Below are 20218 nucleotides of genomic sequence, written 5' to 3' on the forward strand. Positions count from 1 at the left end.
AAGTGAGATTTATTAATTTGGAAAAATACAAAATAATTTGAGAAAATGGAGCATAGAGTTGATGTACACTACATAGAAATCTGTCATATTATTGACATCCAAACAATAATTAATGCGCCCTATATATCCAGATTCCAAACCAACCACTTGTACGCACAAATTTTTTAATTAATTAACGCCACACATTCTTCTTTTAAGCAAATTCATTCTTGTAAATGATCCAAAACTACACAGTTTTGCTCATTCTGAAAAAGACCCGTTGTGGTATTCGTATCTGATGATCTTTGAATGTCTAATTAATGAATGACCCCCCTTTGCGGTTTATTGGCAGCCTGTTGAAGTGACCTCTGTGGTCCAAGGATCAGCAGCTGCTCTAGATCACACACATAATTTCCACATAGATATTTTGATCTCCATTTCTAACTCATTTCCTTCTAGCTCATCGTCCCCTGCTGATGTTAAAGGATATCTATCACTTTCAAAATGTAAATGATGGTTAATAAATCCAGCTTAGAGGAAGCTTATGCAGTATCTTTCAATTCAACAAAGCTTATTTGAACGTATGTAGCTCTATATCACGGATTTAGTAGTAGAAAATTTTGTATATGCGACACGCATCTAAATCTGCTAGTGTATATTTGCGGGTGGACTGTATTATTCCTGTTATACAGCTTGCCAAATGCATGGTCAACATGGACAAAAATGAAGAACAAACATAGAAGAGCAAGTATGCAACTCAAATTCACAAATGCACTTCATCCTGGATTTTTAGTCTCAATATTTGCACTCCCAACTTTTCTTTGCAACAAAACACAAATATCAGGCTAAAAAAAAATGCACACACGCATGCACACAAGTATTAGGTTCATGATTTCTTAATGTAAACACCTACTCCGAATCTAACACTCAAAAGGGGTCACAAAATAACACCCTGCTAATGATATATCCCAATTGATTATAAGTCTATCAAAAGGGCACCCAATTGATTATCGCTTATATTTTCTCCCCTTATATCATCCAATTCATTGCTCCCCTGTAAATATATTTTTTGTGGTTACAGGTTTTAGGTGTTGAATTGTTGTTACATACTCCTATGCCTTTTAAATATTAGAAAGACTGGCATTGAGTCAAATTTAAGCCTTTTAAATATAAACGGAGAGAATGATTTTCACTTAAAATTTAAGCACGATATGATTTCGAAACATATTAATCTTGGAAGGATAGCAGTATAATACAAAGTTCAGGATGTAATAAACTTAGAAAAAAACATGAATATCAATTGGTTTTGATTGTACTATTACTTGCTGCTATAGTAATGTTGATTACCAAATTCAGCTGGCTATTTAGTTTTACTTTTATCCATGGCCGATTCTTGAAAAGTGTGTAATCCCACTGAGAAAAGCTCAAATTAAAGGTTAACCAAAAAGAAGCGTTAATTGCTAACTTGAAAAAGTCTGACCCAAAAAAAAAAAGAAGCGTTAACGATGAAAAAGGTATGGATGGATTTAGGAGGCTCTTCAATTGTCCCACATCGACCAGACAGGGGAAGGAGGGGGAGGCAAGTCAGTATAAAAGAGAAGGATAGACGACCTTTAAAACATACTTACCTGGACGGGGTCAATGGGTGATCAAGAAGGCCCATGGCCTAGGTTGGTGACCTCCATTGCACTTGGGAGGGGTGCCCGCCTAAGGTCTACCCAAAGTGGTGGAGCCTACGTCGTAATTTGTGGCAGTGGGGGCCTGCGTTCGCGCGGCCCCTGCCCAACTAATATCAAGCATTTTCGTAGGCCTAGTGTGGCCAGATCCCAGAGAGTAAGATTGATCTGCCTGGCCCAACATGACATTCTTGAATTGGCACGTCATAAAAACAATGTGGCCAACACAATTTTTTTTTATTCTTTGTTTTTCTTTTTGGAAAGCAAGCTAATACAACAATTTTTCTAAAACGACGCATTTAGTAGGAAAATGGACTCTAATAAAATGAGGGATGGGATGGATTATTGTAACGTCTTGGATATGATTCCCACACATAGGACGGGAATGTCATCAGTCAATGTCCTTTTGATATTTTCTTATTGAGTATAGTCATGGGTAAAACTCAACAAAAAAAGGGTTAAAAAACCTCATGAGCATTATTCACTCACTATAATTAGTTATTCATTTTGACACTTGTGTTTGTATTTATGCACCGTAATACCATTAAATGGATTCATGTTTCTTGTGGATCCAACAGACATGTCTAGTAATGGAACACCAAATCTTCTCCTTCTCACCTCTGTTTGGGAAAGGAGAAAGGAGGGGGAATTACTTAAAAAGGCCTCCAATTACCTCATCAATTCAGGCCAATTCTTTGTTCCCCAAAGCAATATTCTAGTCTAAACTTCTCAAAAGCTAAGGCCTTATTTGGATTGCCTTCTTTTTTCAAAATTTTATTTGGATTGCCTTCTTTTTTCAAAATTTTTTTAATATTTATTATGAACAAAATTTTCAATCACTTTTTTTTATCTTATATTTATTAAATTGTTACAATAGATATATATTTTTTATAAAAACTTCAGAAAATAGTATTCCAAAAGTGATCAAACAGTTGCATGAGTATTATTTGGCAAAATCTTTTCTCAGGTTCTCAACACACATTTTGGAATAATTTTTTATTTTTTCAATTACAATTTTATTTCATATACATACATTACCCAAAAAGAGTTAAAATAAATAATTTTTTTCTGATTAATCTATCATCCAAATTCATGTGAAATTACAATGCCATGAAGAAACTTTAACAAAAATCACATAGGGTCAAACTTTCCTGTTACCAAAATTGGCAAAGCGTCGATATAAAACAGAAATATAACCTTAATAGTATGACAGGTGAAAATGCAAGTAAAAGGTCTCATGTTCGAAACTTCTCATTTACACTAAAAAAAAAACCGCTCAACATCATGAATAATACTAGATGATTAGTAGTTAATTAACTGAATTCATAATTCTCCTATTTTCCATAGTCATAGTCAAATTAACTGGTTTTAGGTGGAAGGGTGGGATTAGAGAATTATAAATAGAAGGTTCAAGTTTTAAAACCTCTCATTCACAGGAGAAACATAATAATATCTTCTGTAGATTAACAAATAAATAGCAAAAACACCCAAAAACAAATAAAATGAAATGAAATAAAAATTTCTCATTCGCCAGTTCGCCTTCAGTTGCTCGTTTCAAAAACCCCAAATTTCCCCCTTTTCAATTTTCAGTTATACCACCACCATGGCTTCCGCCACTGTGGATTCCACCACCGCCGCCGCCACAGCCATCACAGAACCGCCACTCCAAGTAGATTCCATACCAACGGTAGATCTCCACCTCCTCTCTCAATCTGAACTCTACTCTCTTTCCCTCTGTTCCCCTTCGAGTTTCGACCCTCTCCGTGGCGATGACGTCGTTGTTCCCAAAATTGACCGTTCTGTCTTCAATGAGTCGGCCGGTTCTCGCAAACAGACCTACTCCCGCCTCCGGCTCGCCCCGGCTTCCGCCGCGACCTCCGCCTCCTCCATCCGCCGCCGCACGCCTCACCTCCGCCACACCAGCAATCTCCCTTACCAGTATCTGGATACCGACCCGGATAAAGACGAAAACCAACAGATTCTTGCCCTATTGAAGCAGCTTTTTGGATTGGATAGTAGTATTTGTGTGAGTGATGATAGAAATGAGGAATTAGTCCCTATCCGGGTTGATTATTCGCATTCCCTGCCTCAGTTCACGAATGATTCGCATTTGGTGCTGCAATTAGCCAATGTAGGGGTTACAGGACAGAAAAGGAAGCGTGGGCGGCCAAGAAAGAATGAAAATGCCACCGTTCTGGTTGAAAACAAGGTGGAGAGTCAATCTAATAATGACAATTTAGTTGGTACAATGAGTAATGCGATTGTGGTGTATCAGAATGAGAATGTGGAGGATAAGGATAAGGAAATATTGAATAGGGATGGATTTGAGGTGGATTTGGTGGCACTAGCGGCAATGGAGGATCCGTATGGGGTGGAATTGAGGCGTAGGACTGAAGGGATGGAGACTGAGGAGGCATTATTGGAGTTCTTGAGATGCTTGAATGGGCAATGGGGAAGTAGGAGGAAAAAAAAGAGGATTGTGGATGCGAGCGAGTTTGGAAGTGCATTGCCCAGAGGTTGGGCGCTTTTGCTTTCTGTCAAGAAGAAGGATGGCCGTGCGTGGTTGTTTTGTCGCCGTTATATAAGGTTCTTCTCAGTCAATGGTGCTATGATCTTGTGCTTGGTTTTTTTTTCTTATTTTTCATGGATGAATCAATGAATTGGTTTTTGACATCTGAAGAATGATATACACTAGTTATTTGTTGACCCCTTGGATTGTTTTATGATATGTAAAGGATGCAACTTTGAGGAGACATTAAGAAATGGAATAACTAACTTAACAAGAGCAGAAAAGAGGGTGAAAGAGGCAACATAAGAAAAGAAAAGAAAAGAAAAGAAAAGAAAAAAATAGTTTATGGGGAAGAAAAGGAGATTCTAGTTAATCTGTTGCACTTGCATAAGGTCTTTTAAAATGTTGCTTCTCTTTGGCCTACTTTTGTTATATCATCTTGAGTTGTATTATTGTTGTTTGAGTTTGGTATGGTTTATTACCATACAACTTCCAAGGAATGCAGTTAAACATCCTTATAGAGAATGGCAATATACTAGGAATGCGATATACAGTTTGGCTGATGCATGGGGATGAAAATATGAAACATGCAGCAGGAGATACTTTAACATGGAGCAGGAGAGACCTTGGAGTTGGCATCCTTAGATATTTGATTCATTTTAATTTATTTATCCTTTGTCTGGTTTCTAGAGGATAAGACTATATATATCTGCCGCATGCCAATGACATCAAAGCTACAGCCGTGGAAGTAGTGAGATGACTGGAATCAAGTAATGTATTTAAATGTACTAAAAAATTCTGTTGGGTTTTGAATAACCTTTAAAGGACATGGTTCTTCACCCCAAGTGGTTGCGTTTCCTTTGTGTAGCATAGCTTAGATTGTCATATTTTTTCACCCCTCAAGTCCATTGAGCTTGACAATACGATAAGACATATCGTACCCACAAGCAGAACACAAGCAGAACTTCAGCTTTCGCTGTTGCTTGTCTATTTTGTGTCTTGCTGATGCTCCCATGAAAGACGTGATAGCCTTGTTCTTGCCCATCATAGTGGCATTGCCTCATCTTGTCTTGAGACAGTCATGTGGGTTGCTTGTCTTGCATGGAGTCCAGAGGGGTTTAGATAATCTTGTTATTTTGATCTGCGACAGACATTGTCCCCTTTGGCTGCCCATGGGAGGTCCTGTCACATCCAACCTTAGGACCATGTTGGTTGAGGTTGCTGCCATACTTAGTTGTCATGCTTTGAGCCAGCAGGCTCATATAGAGTAGAATATATTGTATGTAGAGGTGCACACCATTTTTTCCTTGTTAAAAAATCGATGTCTTTCGTTGTACATGATTACTTTGGAGCGGCAGACAAGTCATTGATTTAGATAATCTCCTTATACTTTGTCATGGGATACCTTAGGAAATCAAAAACCCTGAGCAAAAGCAGTCTGAGCAAAACCACTGCTTTTTTTAGAATCTAAATTATTGTAAATTTAGCACTAAAATATTTGTCATGAAGAAGAAGCCACAGTGTAAAGTAGACTTTGACAAACCATTGGGGCTAAAATTTTTCTTCTATTTGCAAATTCATAATGTCTGATACAAACTATGGGCTTGATATAGGTTGTGAGGGCTTTAATTGTTTTCCAAACAACATTGTCTTATTTTGCTGAAAAATGAAGCTCCCTGAAAGTAGCATCTGAAGTAGTTTTATAAAAAAATACTTGGGACTTCTTTGCTGTTCCTTACGGAAAGGAGGATTACATAGCCCTTGAAAATTTGGAAAGATTTGATGGTCCATATTAGCTTCAAATAGTATTCCATCCGACCCAATTTTGTAATTGCTTTTGGGAGAATGTGCTTTTCATCTAAGTGGAGTTGATGTGTTGTTTTTATGCTTTGTGTAATGCACCCAGAATGCTTAGCATGTCACTGCACATTCCATGATCAAACATAAGAGTGCAAAGGATGTGCTTTTTAGACAATTTTGCTAAAGTTGCTCAGGCACTTATCTGGGGCGTAATGATACCAAAAAGTTTTCATTCAGCTATTTTACAAGGGTTAAAAATGGAAACCTAGTAATTACTTCTTTGCATAGTATCATAGGTGACAAAAAATTTCTGACACACCCATAAGGAAATTTCAATGGGACAGTGGGAGTAATTTTAATTGCTGATTTGCTTTTGGGAAAGTGGCTATAGGGTCAGACTTTTTGATGTTCCTTTTGGAAATCTACTTGCATCTCTCCTTATAAGATACTTTAGTTTTATTATCAATAGTCATGGTGTGTGTTACTACACTTTTTAAAAAGTATCAGACTTGTCTTGACAGGATGATCTGTTATTTACTGCTAGTAGGTTGTAGCTAATGGCTACATTATCATCAGTTTACTAATTCTTTTTCTTTTTGTCCACCTAGTCTATACAAAAGAGCGTGTTGGACTGTTGATAGGGTAACACACTGTTCTAAATGTACGTACACTTCAGGATGGTTTAGTAGTTCTGAATCGATCTCAACCAGCTGATGCAAAAGGCATCAACAATAGTTCAATTCTTAACACACTCTTCTAAATGTACGTACACTTACGTTCAAGATGGTTTTGCTCTTCTAAATGTACATACACTTACGTTCAAGATGGTTTTGCTATTATTGTCAGAATTCTTAACACACTCTTCTAAATGTACGTACACTTACGTTCAAGATGGTTTTGCTCTTCTAAATGTACGTACACTTACATTCAAGATGGTTTTGCTATTATTGTCAGAATTGAACTATTGTTGATGCCTTTTGCATCAGCTGGTTGAGATCGATTCAGAACTACTAAACCACCAGTCTGGTTGTTTAAAAAGTTCTTCATTGTCTAAGTTGGTTTACCTTAAAAAGGAATAGTTTGTCTGCTTCAAGCTTCTGTAGCACTTTGCTAATGTGAACCCCCCTTCTCTCTGCCTCCCTCTCTCTCTCTCTCTCTATATATATATATATATAGATATATATATATATATGTATAGACACACACACACACATATATGTATGTATGCATGCATGCATGTATGTATTGTGTTTGTTGGCTCTCATATCTCATCCTATCTTGTAATTTCATGCGTCCCTAATTGTGAATTAATGTCATGTCTAGTTATCATTTGATGTTGTTGATTTTGGTACCACTATGTGTTGGCAAGTTTATGCTCATAGTTCTCTTAATTGGTGATATCCAGCCCTAATGGACGGCAGTTTGTGTCATGCAAGGAAATTTCTTCATATTTGCTATCTCTTCGTGGCATTCAAGTTGCAAATCAGCTTACAAGCAATCAAATCAATGCTGAGCAGACTGCTAACAACACGGTTTTTGTCAACGTATATGTTTTGCACTCTTTTTTTGTGAGAAGGTGTTCTTTTTTTTTTTTTTCCTTGGTTATTTTGACTGATAGAGGGTAGTGCAGACTGTAGGTGAGGCTACTGTAGATAAGAAGATTGGGGTGAACCCTGTATGCCAAATATCACCAGCTGTTGCCTCTACACCTGGTAACTTTGTGGTTGAAGTTACTCTGAACACTGGGGAGGACATGCCAGGAGTTCAAGTGGGAGAGGTTTTACATTGTGACAAGTGTGAAATGACTTTTATTGCACAGGATGACCTTTTGCAACACCAGTCATGTCATCGCAGAAGGAGATCAAAAAATGGTGAATCTGTCACTGATGGAGTAATAATTAGAGATGGTAAATTTGAATGTCAGATCTGCCATAAGACATTTCTTGAAAGACATCGTTACAATGGCCATATGGGAGCCCATGTGAGGAACCAAGTTAAATTTTCTGATCAAAATCGAGCTACTAATGTGAAAGATTCTCTTGGCACTGGGACTTTTGATGTTATTCCTCCTGGTTCTTTGGGGAAAACTTCAGATGCTCTAGAAAGCTACATTGCTACTGGAAATCCATGGGCAAATGCTGATCATGTGCTGAATACTTATTCACTTCATTGTAGTGATAAGCAGCATGGAGATCGGAACGAGTCTAATGATATGGTGCGAAAAGTTGACAAGGCTATTGATGTGGATGTCTTGAAACACAACTTACCTTCAAATTCTCAAGCTGGTTTACATAATAATGGAAACAATGATTTCTGTGGAACAGCTGAAGGTTCTAGTGCCATCAAGGGGGTTGCCATCGGAAATGAAGCTGGTGTTAAGATGCCCCATTCTGAGAGCTGTAGACCTGCTGTATTGGATAAAATACCAGGTAGAATTGATAAAACTGTAACAGGGCCGTCTGTTGACATGGAGGAGCCCAAAGTGCAAGTAGATGCTGGGATTGATTTTCTTGAAAATGTTGATATTGGTTTGGATGATGGTCATTTATCTCACAAGGTGATTGAAATTAGACTCGTGGGCAATAAATATGATGCTGATGAATCAAATGTTTTTGACAAGAAACATGATGGGCTAGATGTAACTAGTGGGATTGGACACCTGCAGCATAGTGAAGCCAAAGACCATTTATGCAGGAATGATGATAATTTGGATGGAAAATTAATCTGTAATGTTTTCGGATCTAAACAAGATACATCTTCTGATTACATGGCCCCATGTGTTGATAAGGAAAAATGCTATGACAATGTTTTGAATTATACTCGGCCAAGCCCTAGCTCAATGGTAGTTGGACAGGAAGATAATAGAATCTATCCATTGGTAGGCAAGGAGAGTCATAGTGCTGTCGAGTTGACAAAGGATTCTCCAACTGGCCTCCAGGAAGAAAGGAATATTGGTACTTGTACTGTTCCTCCATCTTGGAATGAGCAAGTTAATTTTATTGAAAAGTACAACGATGAAGTTTCTACTTGCTTTTTAGAGGGCCATGAGCAGCCAAAAGATTCCGGAAGCAGCTTACCATCTATATCTTCTTTTCAGGAGAACTGTGGTGTCCCATTGTATTCTAACAGGATTTCAGCAAGGCAGATGTGGGAGCCTAAAGTAAATGATGTCCAAAATGTCAGGAATAATGGTTTGTTTCCTTTCAGCTGCAGTAGTGATCCAATGAATATGGATTCCATAACTAGCAGTAAGAATGGGAGAAGACCTGAATTTCGTTCATTTTTTCCATCCGCAAGTGCTGGAGATAACATAGACGATGTTCACAATAATCTATCTGAACAAAGTGGAAAGCCGCCATCTGGAAGTGTTTTACTTACTCAGTCCTTCACTGCTGAAGCCTCTCAGCAGCCTTATGATATGAATAAGATCTTTGCCCCTCAAGTCGATGAGTGCAAACTTACTGATACTGGATACTCCAAATTCAAGGACCTTTCTCTTGCTTCTGACAGTCAGCCATATAGTAAAAATGTTCAGCTGGAAGGGTTCCCTGCAGAGAATTTTGACATCCAATCTGGTATCAAGCAAGTGTCTGGTGTTCAGAGTAACTTGAATAATACTGCCCATAATGGTCCGGATAATCACAGAGAAGCTAGAGCTTTTGGGATTGATTTACATGGTCCAGCTTTTGGTGACCAAACATGTGATTTTGATAATAGATTTAACATGATTTACCAAGGCAAGGTTTGGGAGGGCCCAAAAATAGACGATGTTGAAAATTCTGGCAACAAGTTCATTATTGGTTTTGATGGTGGCAATACCCAGCCTGTTGAGGATGTTATGTCTGGCAGCATCTGGAGAACTGGAGAAGGAAATTTCTTGCAAACGGGTTTAGCCAATACTTCAACCCCATTAGAAGAATCATCAAATTCCTTTCGGAACTTTGATATTATATCTCAAAAGGTACATCAAAATTTTCACTTACGATTCATTGGCTTGCTTTTGTTGTTTATTATGATGATGCTCCCTGTGAAGTTTTCCTTATCTCAAAACCTTTTTGTTTCCTTGGCTTCCGTGTTCACGTTATGTCTAGAATACTGCTTAGGCTGTGTTGAGGAGGCATTTCAAAGCATACTTTTGAACAAGGAAGTTATTTTATTCATGAAAATTAAGTTGTTGATTTTTATAGGATTATAAAGCCTTGAGGAATTGACATTATACATAGAGAATTTTGCAGTTCATAGATTCACTACTCTGAATGTGTCAATATAAAGGACTCTTTGCAATTAAAGTTGAAATTATTCCAACCCTTAATTTTTGTCTAATTGTTTTTATTGCTTTAGAAACAGCTTAACTAAAGCATTAACTGCCCAATATGGAGAAAGAAATACAAATTTTTTATCTGCTGCTGTCAGCACGCAACAAAGTATAGCCATGAATAGAACTTGAAATTTTTAACCAGTAAATAAACTTGGAAATGAGAATCTAGGCTATCTTAGTTCCTATCTTGCCCAAATGATAAATTCTTCTTTGTAATATCAGTTCAAATCCGCATGGAGTGTTTCCTAGCTTTCCCCGATAGTATTTGCATCTAAGTTCTCTCTGTCATCCAAAGTTTTATATGTTTTCAAGTTTTCATTTCACAGTGAACATGTGTTCTCTTTTGTTCCGCCAGACTCTATATGATATTCACTAATGATGAGCTACGCATTCAGGGTGACAGACTCTTTGGAGTGAACCAGAACTACGAGGGGGGCACTGGCTTTGAAGGGTTGAGATTAGGAAGAAGTAACCCGGTGGAGTACAGTTTTATGACAGCTCAAAGTTCAAATTCTATTCCTGGAGAAAACAAGGGTTTCTCATATGATGTGAATACAGGGCAACAGTATGATTCCTCATTTTGGCTAGGAAAGGATGCATTGATGCCTAATGTAACTGGTCAGAATCCGGTCCCTACTTTTTGTGTCTGGTGTAGGAATGAGTTCTATCAGGAGGAGCCTGTGCCTTCAGGAGCAGAGGCAGGTGCAATTGGCTCTATGTGTCCAGCATGTAGTTCTAAGATTTCTCAGCGATTCAATGTTTTGTAGGCTTACCCATCACCAGATGCTCCAGCACTGTCAAAGAACCTCTTCAATTTCTTAGTGAAGATTCTTTGTGTATCCATAAAGGACTTATAACAGACGAAAGGAAACCAAATCATTTGTTAAAGACATTTGTTTTTCTTTGATAGATAGGCGGGTAGAAGTATTGCACTGATAGCTGATTATTCTTTTAAATTACTAGTAGGAGGTAAAAGAGCTAAACCTTCCAACAAACTCCGAACACTTTTAGCGGAGGAACATCCCACCTTAATGGCCTTAATCAAGTGCAATCAGCTTTTTCAATTTACCATCACATTACCAACTGCTAAAATACTGGGAAAAAAATCTTGTGGCCAAAGAAGACTTTGGGGTGAAATCAGGGACCCCGTTGTCTCTCTGCTTCATGATTTTCCATCCCAGGCTCAGAGCCCGTGGGTAGATGCGATTTCCATCAAGAAGAATCAGCATCAGGAGGTGGCCGCAGCAGCTGTGGTATGGACCACAGACTGAGCTCTCCTCTCTCCATTTTTGCTTTCTTCTCACCAAGCAATACGAACAACTCAAAACTCAGTTTTACCGACCAAACAAGTTTCTTGCACATTTTGAAATGAACTCTCTCCCGTTAATTTTTTCCACCCATAAAACACGACAATAAGTTCACTCACAGCACTTACCCAGAAAAAACGTAGCTCTAGATTTTTCAAAATTAGTCTGGGAGTGTGTCCCACGACGATTGGTGACCGTATGATTTGAATGTTGAATAGATGAATGCCGGGCATCTGAAGTACTTTATGCCTGGAGATGCATTGCTGCCTTTTGGTACAGTTCTATAATTATCAAGAAGGACGTCATAACTACGCAAGAAGAAGCAGTAGTGTTGTCCCAGAAGATGTACAGTATATATCATCAGGTCTAAAGCATGATAAGAAATTTATCATATATTTCTCGGAAAATCTGGCTGTTATCATTCTAGGATTAGTTTTGAGAGTATTATGGATGACTTTCTTAGATTTGACCATTTTGCTTCTGGGGAGCATGTTCCAAGAAAGTTGAACTTTTTTCTGTCGCTCTCATTTTTAACTTTTCAAGCTTCCACCTCTTCAATGATGAACTTCATTTCATTGTTCCTTTAATCACCTATCCAAAGTAACAAGAAAATTCAAGTCCCTTTTAGCATCCTTAATCCTGAATACGTCCCAATTGATGGTATACTATCGACCATTGACAATTGAGGACAATGGCATGTTATACTCAAATGCGTAGGCGAAACTGGTCCTCCTCCTTTAGTCAACCAAGATGTTCATCAACTCTACCTGCTGGCTACTTGCTCTAAATTTGTACTGCTCCATACTAATGGGAGGTTGGAGGTGGGTTTATAACTTGTGAGAAGCTTGCTTTTCCATCGAAGATTGCTTGACCTGCCACCATGAAAATGACCAATAAGGAATCGTTGATCCAAAGAAGCTACAGCATACCACATGCCTTCAGGGACCACCAAAACTGTGTGCCTTTCCAACTCAATTTCTTGCCGGGGTGGTCGAAGCATACACATATATGTATCTCAATATTAAGCATCAAATATTAATGAAGAAAGAAGTTTTCCCCTCATCCTCATCCGAACCAACCTAACTAGTAAAGGGGAAAAAGTTCAAATTGAAGGCTGAATATGGTAGGTTTCTGTGGAAAGATAAAATAGTCAAGTCTGGGTGGTGTTTTTTCAGACAGCTGCTGTAAAACTATCAAGTACTAATGCAACATTGTTATATTGATAATTCATCAAGTTCCAGACGATAAGAGCCTTGGGCTGAGATGAGGGATGCTTGTGTGCTTCAGCTGAAGCATTTCTTTAGGCACTCAACAAGATTCAGTTCTGCAATTGAGGATTAAAAAGGTTGTTCCAAATGTATCAATTTGATGCGCAAGCTCCAAGTGTATATGTGTTCTAATGATCAAATAACTGCAGTTGGGTTGGGGGCCATCTGCATTTTCAGTCATGTTTGTACAAGCTTTCGACATTCTTGTACGATCGAAAAAACTTTCTTGAACATGTGACAGAATCCTTTTTAACAGAAAGTTTTCCTAGCCTTTTATATTTTATCATCTCTGTCATAGATATAGATATAGATCTATTCTGCTTTACTTGGATGACAGCAGAGACAGACAACACACAGGATATGGAAATCTCCTTCTGCGAACCGCTGCTCTTTATTTTTTTGTTCTAAGGTGGCGGCCGTGGGGCCGGGACTCATGACAAGGGATAAGTCTTTGACGAGTATAAATTTAACATTGTAGTAAATAAATGTTACTACTAATTTTTTTTTTATTTCTACCAAAACAAGCAGTAAAATTTTATATCTTTTAATTGTTACTAAAACTTCAGCTATAATTATCGAGTAGTTTGTAAACTATGATTATTGTATGCTAATCAGTAATGACCATAGTGGTTAAGTTTAGCAATTAATAAAGAATCACAATCTTCAAATTTCTAATTACTATAGGAAATTGTCAGATATCACATTCATCATTTATTAGTTATTTACCTAAATTGTACTTCAATAATGTACTACTAAAGATACTTACCATAATGTGATTCCTTTAAGATTTTGTCTGCATTTTTTTAAGGAATTTTAAACCAGATAAATGCACGCAACTCATTACACACATTTACATCCATTATTGCTAATATTTACTTACTTCTTTGATTTATACTTAATTATTTCATAAGTTAATAGCTGAGATCCATCACAATGAATTAATAATCTTTTACTAAACAAATTACTTTTTTAATTCTAATGATGTAAATTTAATTGTAGCTTTTGTAATTCTGGGTTGAGCATTTATCTTTCAAATTGAGTAACTGGATTCTTTATTAAGTTTATTATTGGTGATTTTACTATATATACTAAACAACAACTGTGAATTTCTCATTGTGGTGACTTGTAAAAAATTTTTTTTGACATAAGTGTTTTTAATAAAAGCACTTTTAAATTACCATAGATTACTTAAGTTACGAAAAATTAATTACTAAATATCGTTAAAAGTAATTTTAGTGCTTAAAAATACTTTTTCTTTAAAACGCATCACAAACTTAAACGTGCCTAAACTACACAGAGTAATTACCCTAAAAAAAAAAAAAAAAAAACTACATTAGAATAATTCAAACCAAGCAAGACTTTCCACATTGTTTACAAAAAAATTAAAATAATTTAGCCCTCTTTTTCATTTAATCTTAAATAATTATTCATAGTAATTACCATCATCATCATCATCATCCTCCATTTAAAATACAGAGCATAAAACCAATGCCAACAAACCTAAGCCTCAGAAACTCGCATGCACCTGGGCTCCTCTCTCCTTTCTCTCTCCCCCTTCAAAATCTCTTTAGGGTTTCTTTTCTGGGTCTTTCTCTTCCCCAGTAAACCTTAATAAGTCTTCTTTTTTTGTTCTTTAATAATTATTTTTTCCTTGTATCTATTCTGAATAATATTTAGTATTTTATTGATTAAAAATGGCGATCTTTAAGGTCTTGGGAGCTGGGTTGACTCTGTTATTTCTGTTCGGGAGGGTAACGGCCTCGGATACTATTAGGGTTCCGTCAGCCTCATCCTTTTGTCCGTTAATCTCCATCAAAGATTCCATTTTGGGGTCCCAAGATCATGCTGATGCATGCCCTGTAGATGGGATCGAGCCTTTGCACATCACTGGAGTAATTGAGGTACTCTAGGTTTCTAGATATTATTTTTGGATGGCCCATATTCTATTTTCCTTATTTTTATGTTAGAATTTGTCTACTTTTTTTTTTTTCGGTTTCTGAGTTGGGATTTTTTTTGGATTATTTTCCCTGAACTTTCCTGATGTTTTCTGATACAATTTGATTGATGTAGATTAAAAAATTAATGTTGAAAAAAGTTTTTGACTAGTTTCTGGAGATGTTCTTTCAGTTTTATTATTCAGAAAATGAGAAATGTATTTTGGGAAATGATGAATCCAGATTTAATTAGAACTAATTGAATATTGGGAAATGTTGTTATTGGAACTTTGAGTTTTGCATGGAAGTAAAAATTGACAGATGTTAAAGTTATGAACTTTGATGATAGTATAGGCACTTGGACAATGCCCTTAAGTTTCCATTGACTACCTTGAGTGGGTGAAACTCAGTTTCTTGTCATGCATGGGACTTAAGTATATGCAGATGGCAGTCAAAATTTGTTTATGTCAAGATGGTTTTTGGGATTTGGAGAAACTTCATGTAATTATTAGTTTATGGAGCTGTATTTAGGCATTTAGCTGAATTCTTTTTGGTGCATAAAGATACAGTATTAGGCTGTGATGAATGTGATTATATAGAAGTTGATACTATTGGTAGAGAGAATAAATATGCTTTGATGGGTAATTTGATTTGGCTTCAGAACGGAGTTCCTGGGAAATGAAAGAAGGTGCTTGTTGTTGAAAGTTGCATGTTTGAACTTCTCTTTGATGTGATTGATGGTTTTTAGATTGCATTAATTGACTTATCCCTGGTAATTGCATGATATAAATATTCAGTAATTGCATAAAGATACAGTATTAGGCTGTGATGAATGTGATTATATAGAAGTTGATACTATTGGTAGAGAGAATAAATATGCTTTGATGGGTAATTTGATTTGGCTTCAGAACGGAGTTCCTGGGAAATGAAAGAAGGTGCTTGTTGTTGAAAGTTGCATGTTTGAACTTCTCTTTGATGTGATTGATGGTTTTTAGATTGCATTAATTGACTTATCCCTGGTAATTGCATGATATAAATATTCCAATATTGCTCAAGCCTGGCATGTGAACAAGCTGAAACTATCAGAAAAGTCATCATGAATGCGTAAAGGTCTTATATAGAATATTTGTGAAAATGAGGAAGTTTATAGCATTAACTTCCCCTACTTTACTAGCATCAAGTGGAATCCTAGTTATAGAAATATAAGAATGTGGGGCCCCTCTTCGTCGAAGGACTGATCTTGTGCGTGAGATAATTGCATGCGTTTTGATCGTGTTTAGAAAATGGAATAAGTGAATAGGTACCAAGGATAGAAATAACTATTTTCAGGTTTTATGTGATAGGAACACAGTTATGTGCTTATGATCCAGTTAAATCATGTCCTTTTCTTGCCTTTATCATTTTAGTAAACTTCTAACTAGTGACAGAAGGAAAGGAAGAATTGTTTCCCTATCTAATTTGATTGAGGAATTGATGCTTTGGGTACATTGAGCAAAGTGTTTGTAGGATTTTCAGTTTTTCTTAATAGATTATTACATTTGGCAGTTGTTGATAAACAAAGCTAGTAATGATCTATACTGGATAAAAATCGTTATTGTCTCGTGGCTTGTAATCATGCATGCTTCAGTGAGCTCATATCACAAAGTTTCACTGCCAAGACAATGATCAGACTAACTTCTTTAGTTGGTATTTTTGTATTTGTTTTCCTGTACAGTCAATCTTGCAGCAAATGGTGCTTAAGATTTCTGACTTTCTCAGGAGAACTGGGGATTAAGTTGTACAGTCTGGTATCCACTGGTCCTGCATGATCATATAATGATGTAAAATTGTATGTCCCTTCTAGGCAGCCTTTTTTGTAACTATTTGGTAATCAAGTGGAGTATTTAGAAAACGGTCAACATAAAAAACAATAAGCCATCCTGTCCATGGTAAGTGATAGCTTCATGTATGCAACACTGATTCTTTCCATGCAACATTTTCTAAGCAGCTAAGTTCCTGAGCCTTGCCAACCTATTATGGTTGCCAAATGTGGCAACTTCTGTTCTGAAGGAAATTGAAACTTCTAAGACTGATGCATAGCTGAGCATCTGTCACATTTCTGTTTCTGCTTCTCCTGCTCCTTCTGTATATTGTATTTATTTTATCTTATTTTTGTGCATTTTGAGATGTTAGGCATTGTGGAGGTAGTAAATAGAGGAGTGTCGAACAACACGCAACTGATTTGAAGGTGGAGTTAAAGTGGAAATTGATCAAATTCTTGGTCAATTATGATTGCTGATATGTAGATAAGGCTCTTGAAAGTAGGAACATCTGCTGTCAATTTCCTGATGAAGCATTCTTCAGTACAGCTATTTGATTCTGCATCCTTTTTAAGTGACATGGGTTTGTTTGTATTTCCAGAGCTATAAATGACAATTCCAGCATATACTAGACCAGAGTACTCCTGGTCAAAGGTTTTAGAAAAGCTAGTAAACATAGAATCCTTCTTTCTAGGCATCAAAAATTGATGAGGTGCATTAAAAGATAATTGGTATTTAAATTCTTAGCTTTGCTAGGTTTCAACGCATGAAGTAAGCTGCCTCTTAAAGGCGGTGATGTGTTTGAACAGGATAACTTCTGAACCTGGATTGTCTTGAGTTCTAGCGCACCTTGGTTTCTTTGGCTGGATTTATAATAATTTGTAGCAAAATATATTGTCTGCGCAGATGTGTTAGCAGGAAAGGTTCATTTGCATTTACATTTTTCAATTTGACTGATTGTTGGTAATGATATTTGTAGAATGTACTCTATGCCTAACCACTGCTTAGTGCTTTTGCTCTTCTGTTTGTAATCATTGAGACTTTTTATACTGATAACTATGGTGCTTTAAATAAAGAGTTGGATGATAGTGGACATGCTTTGAGTTGTTGAATTTTTAATGTTCTTGGCTGAAATCTAATGAATTTTCATTGTCTGTTATGAAGGGGGATGAGGCCTCATTGCAGAGGGCACTGAACATGATTCATGGTAATAAACATGATTATGTTATTCTGCTCTTCTATGCATCTTGGTGTCCTTTCTCTGGAACTTTTAGACCAACCTTTTCCATCCTAGCTTCCTTGTTTCCCTCGCTTCCTCATTTTGCAATTGAAGAATCAGCTGTCAAGCCGAGGTTTGAGCACTTTTGAGTTTTGTCTTCTGAATCCGTGCTTTTTTATGTTGGAAATTGAGGGTTCATAATATGGTTGAATTTTTTGCAGCACTCTATCGAAGTTTGGAGTACATGGGTTCCCAACAATTTTCCTTTTGAATTCTACTCTGCGTGTTCGGTATCATGGTTCTCGAACACGTGAGTCTCTCATCACTTTTTATGAAGATGTGACTGGTAAGGCTTTAAATATTGTGCTATTTGAGTAGATGAAATACTTTGGCGGGGTACTTTCATGAATTGTACATTTTTACTGAATGTTTTAAAAGGTGGAGGTGGTGTGGGAGATGTTTTATCTCTAAGGTGGCTTAAATTCCTGGATGTGAGGAGCAGCGATGGATGCTTAGTAATTGAAAGATACTGGAACTTGTACAAATCTCAAAAACTATTAGCTAATTTGACAACATAGTTAACGAGTGGAAAAGGAAATTTTGTAAAGGCAATATTTATGAGACTTCAGACATGGGAAATAGTTGCATTCTATATTATGGAATTGTGTTCTAATTTAAACCTACGATAAAAGTGCCCTAAAATTCCTTCTTTGAGAATTAAGAGTCAATCTGTATGCATGTTACTATTCCCACATCCAACTTCAAGTGGCTTAGTAGTTACTAAAAGTATATGGTTTGACTGCTAATGTTGAAACTAGTGGATTTGCATGAAGAGATTTGGTCTCTCCACTTACTTTCTAACTGCCCTAGTGCTGTTAGCGCCACTGCCTTCTTCCACCATTTCCGGTGATTGTGGTTGTTTTTTTTCCTTCAATTGGGAGCTTCAAAACTTGCCAATACCTGGACTGATCATTACGTGTTTGTGTCTTTCAAAGCTTTAAACCTGTTGGTGTGAAGGTTAGTGGTGTTGCTCTTGAGAATATCTGGTATAACCACTTGAGTATGTCTAAGCAAATTTTTGCTTTCCACACAAGGAGCCCCTATTCTACCCTTTCCCCATCTCAAGAAGAGTTGAAGTAAAATGAAACTGAAAAGGAAAAGCTATAAAAAGTACAAGATGGGGCTAACAGTATAGAGCACTTGCTCTAGGTCTAGGTAGACCTGTATTGGGCAGAGGGGCGGCTTGAGGCCTAAGTCTCATGGTTATAGTAGATGGTGAATGGGTGAGTTTATGACTTCCTTGAATGATTTTAGGAATAAATTAGCTTAACATGGAGCTACTTTTCTGGTACAGGCATCAAGACAGCATCATTGAGCGGATTATCTCTGGACAAGATTGAATGCTCATCAGATCATCAGAAACACAACAGCAGTGATCCGGAAAGTTGCCCATTCCCATGGGCTAGATCTCCTGAGAATTTGCTTCGGCAGGAGACTTATTTGGCCTTGGCCACTGCATTTGTGCTTATGAGGCTGCTCTATGTCTTTTTCCCAGCCCTGCATAGATCCGGCCAGTTAGCCTGGAGAAGGTATATTTCAAACACGAGGTTAAGGAATCTGTGGGAGCACCCGCTGGTGTGCCTCAACCGAGCAAAACAGTTGTTAAATTCCTTAAAGGAGCCATGCAAGAGAAGCAATTTGCAGGAAGGAGCTATGAATGCCAAGGCCTGGGCTTCCAAGTCTTTGGCTTCTGTTTCATTTGGAGATAGTAGCACTAGCAGGGTTGTACCAGTAAGTTGAATTGACGGAATATTAGTTTGATAGCAGCTGTTAAAGAGTATATAAGGACGGGTTTGCTGGAGTTCGCAAGAGTACTTGTCTTTTAGAATCATTTTAGCTGACTTTGTTGAGTTTCCGCCATGGGGCTTTGTATTGTCTAATAGGAAGGAAAGAAAAGGTTTCATATTTGACAAAGGAAGCGACCTGCTTCATTTCAGTGTATTGTAGATTAGAATTTCTTTTCACCAGCTAAGGACATAATAAGACAAGCGTTAAATGTATGTATAGCTTCAAATGGTCAGCCTCTTCTTTTGAACTTAACAAACCTCTCTTGTTCATCAAAGTAGTAGTTCCCCATTCTTCACATCCTCTGTCGTCGTTCTGAACTTCTGTTTTGTTTGAGGTAGTTCCATTTTTTCTTATTTCCTGTTTTTCTTTGTCGCTGAAAAGATGAGAAGGGTTGTCAGCCTTTGGAAGAAGTCGATGATACAACTCTGAATGATTCCCATAAGCAGACTAATCTTAGTAATGACTAAAAAGTGTGGTATAATTGAAAGTCTTATCTGCCACCGCCACCATTTGCGAGTTGCAAGTGGGATGCATGCATGGTTGGGGGAGACAAAAGGTAGA

General features: G+C 37.2%; 2 protein-coding genes and 1 non-coding gene across 3 annotated transcripts; all 3 read left to right on the forward strand.

Moving 5' to 3' along the window:
* Nucleotides 1-1599: 1599 nt before the first annotated feature.
* Nucleotides 1600-1761, forward strand: LOC113750915. The gene has a single exon (XR_003464685.1). It is a non-coding gene; the product is annotated as a U1 spliceosomal RNA (small nuclear RNA).
* Nucleotides 1762-3209: 1448 nt separating this feature from the next.
* LOC113749366 lies at nt 3210-11191 on the forward strand. The gene is made up of 4 exons (XM_027293068.1): nt 3210-4241; nt 7370-7508; nt 7595-9925; nt 10678-11191. The coding sequence occupies exons 1-4, from the start codon at nt 3259-3261 to the stop codon at nt 11047-11049; spliced, it is 3825 nt and encodes a 1274-aa protein (XP_027148869.1). The 5' UTR covers nt 3210-3258; the 3' UTR covers nt 11050-11191.
* Nucleotides 11192-14371: 3180 nt separating this feature from the next.
* LOC113749368 (5'-adenylylsulfate reductase-like 4) lies at nt 14372-19952 on the forward strand. Its single transcript, XM_027293072.1, has 4 exons — nt 14372-14758; nt 17755-17942; nt 18031-18155; nt 19164-19952. The coding sequence occupies exons 1-4, from the start codon at nt 14552-14554 to the stop codon at nt 19607-19609; spliced, it is 966 nt and encodes a 321-aa protein (XP_027148873.1). The 5' UTR covers nt 14372-14551; the 3' UTR covers nt 19610-19952.
* Nucleotides 19953-20218: the final 266 nt, after the last annotated feature.

The sequence above is a fragment of the Coffea eugenioides genome, chromosome 10 (genome assembly GCF_003713205.1).
Source record: "Coffea eugenioides isolate CCC68of chromosome 10, Ceug_1.0, whole genome shotgun sequence".
NCBI lineage: Eukaryota > Viridiplantae > Streptophyta > Magnoliopsida > Gentianales > Rubiaceae > Coffea > Coffea eugenioides.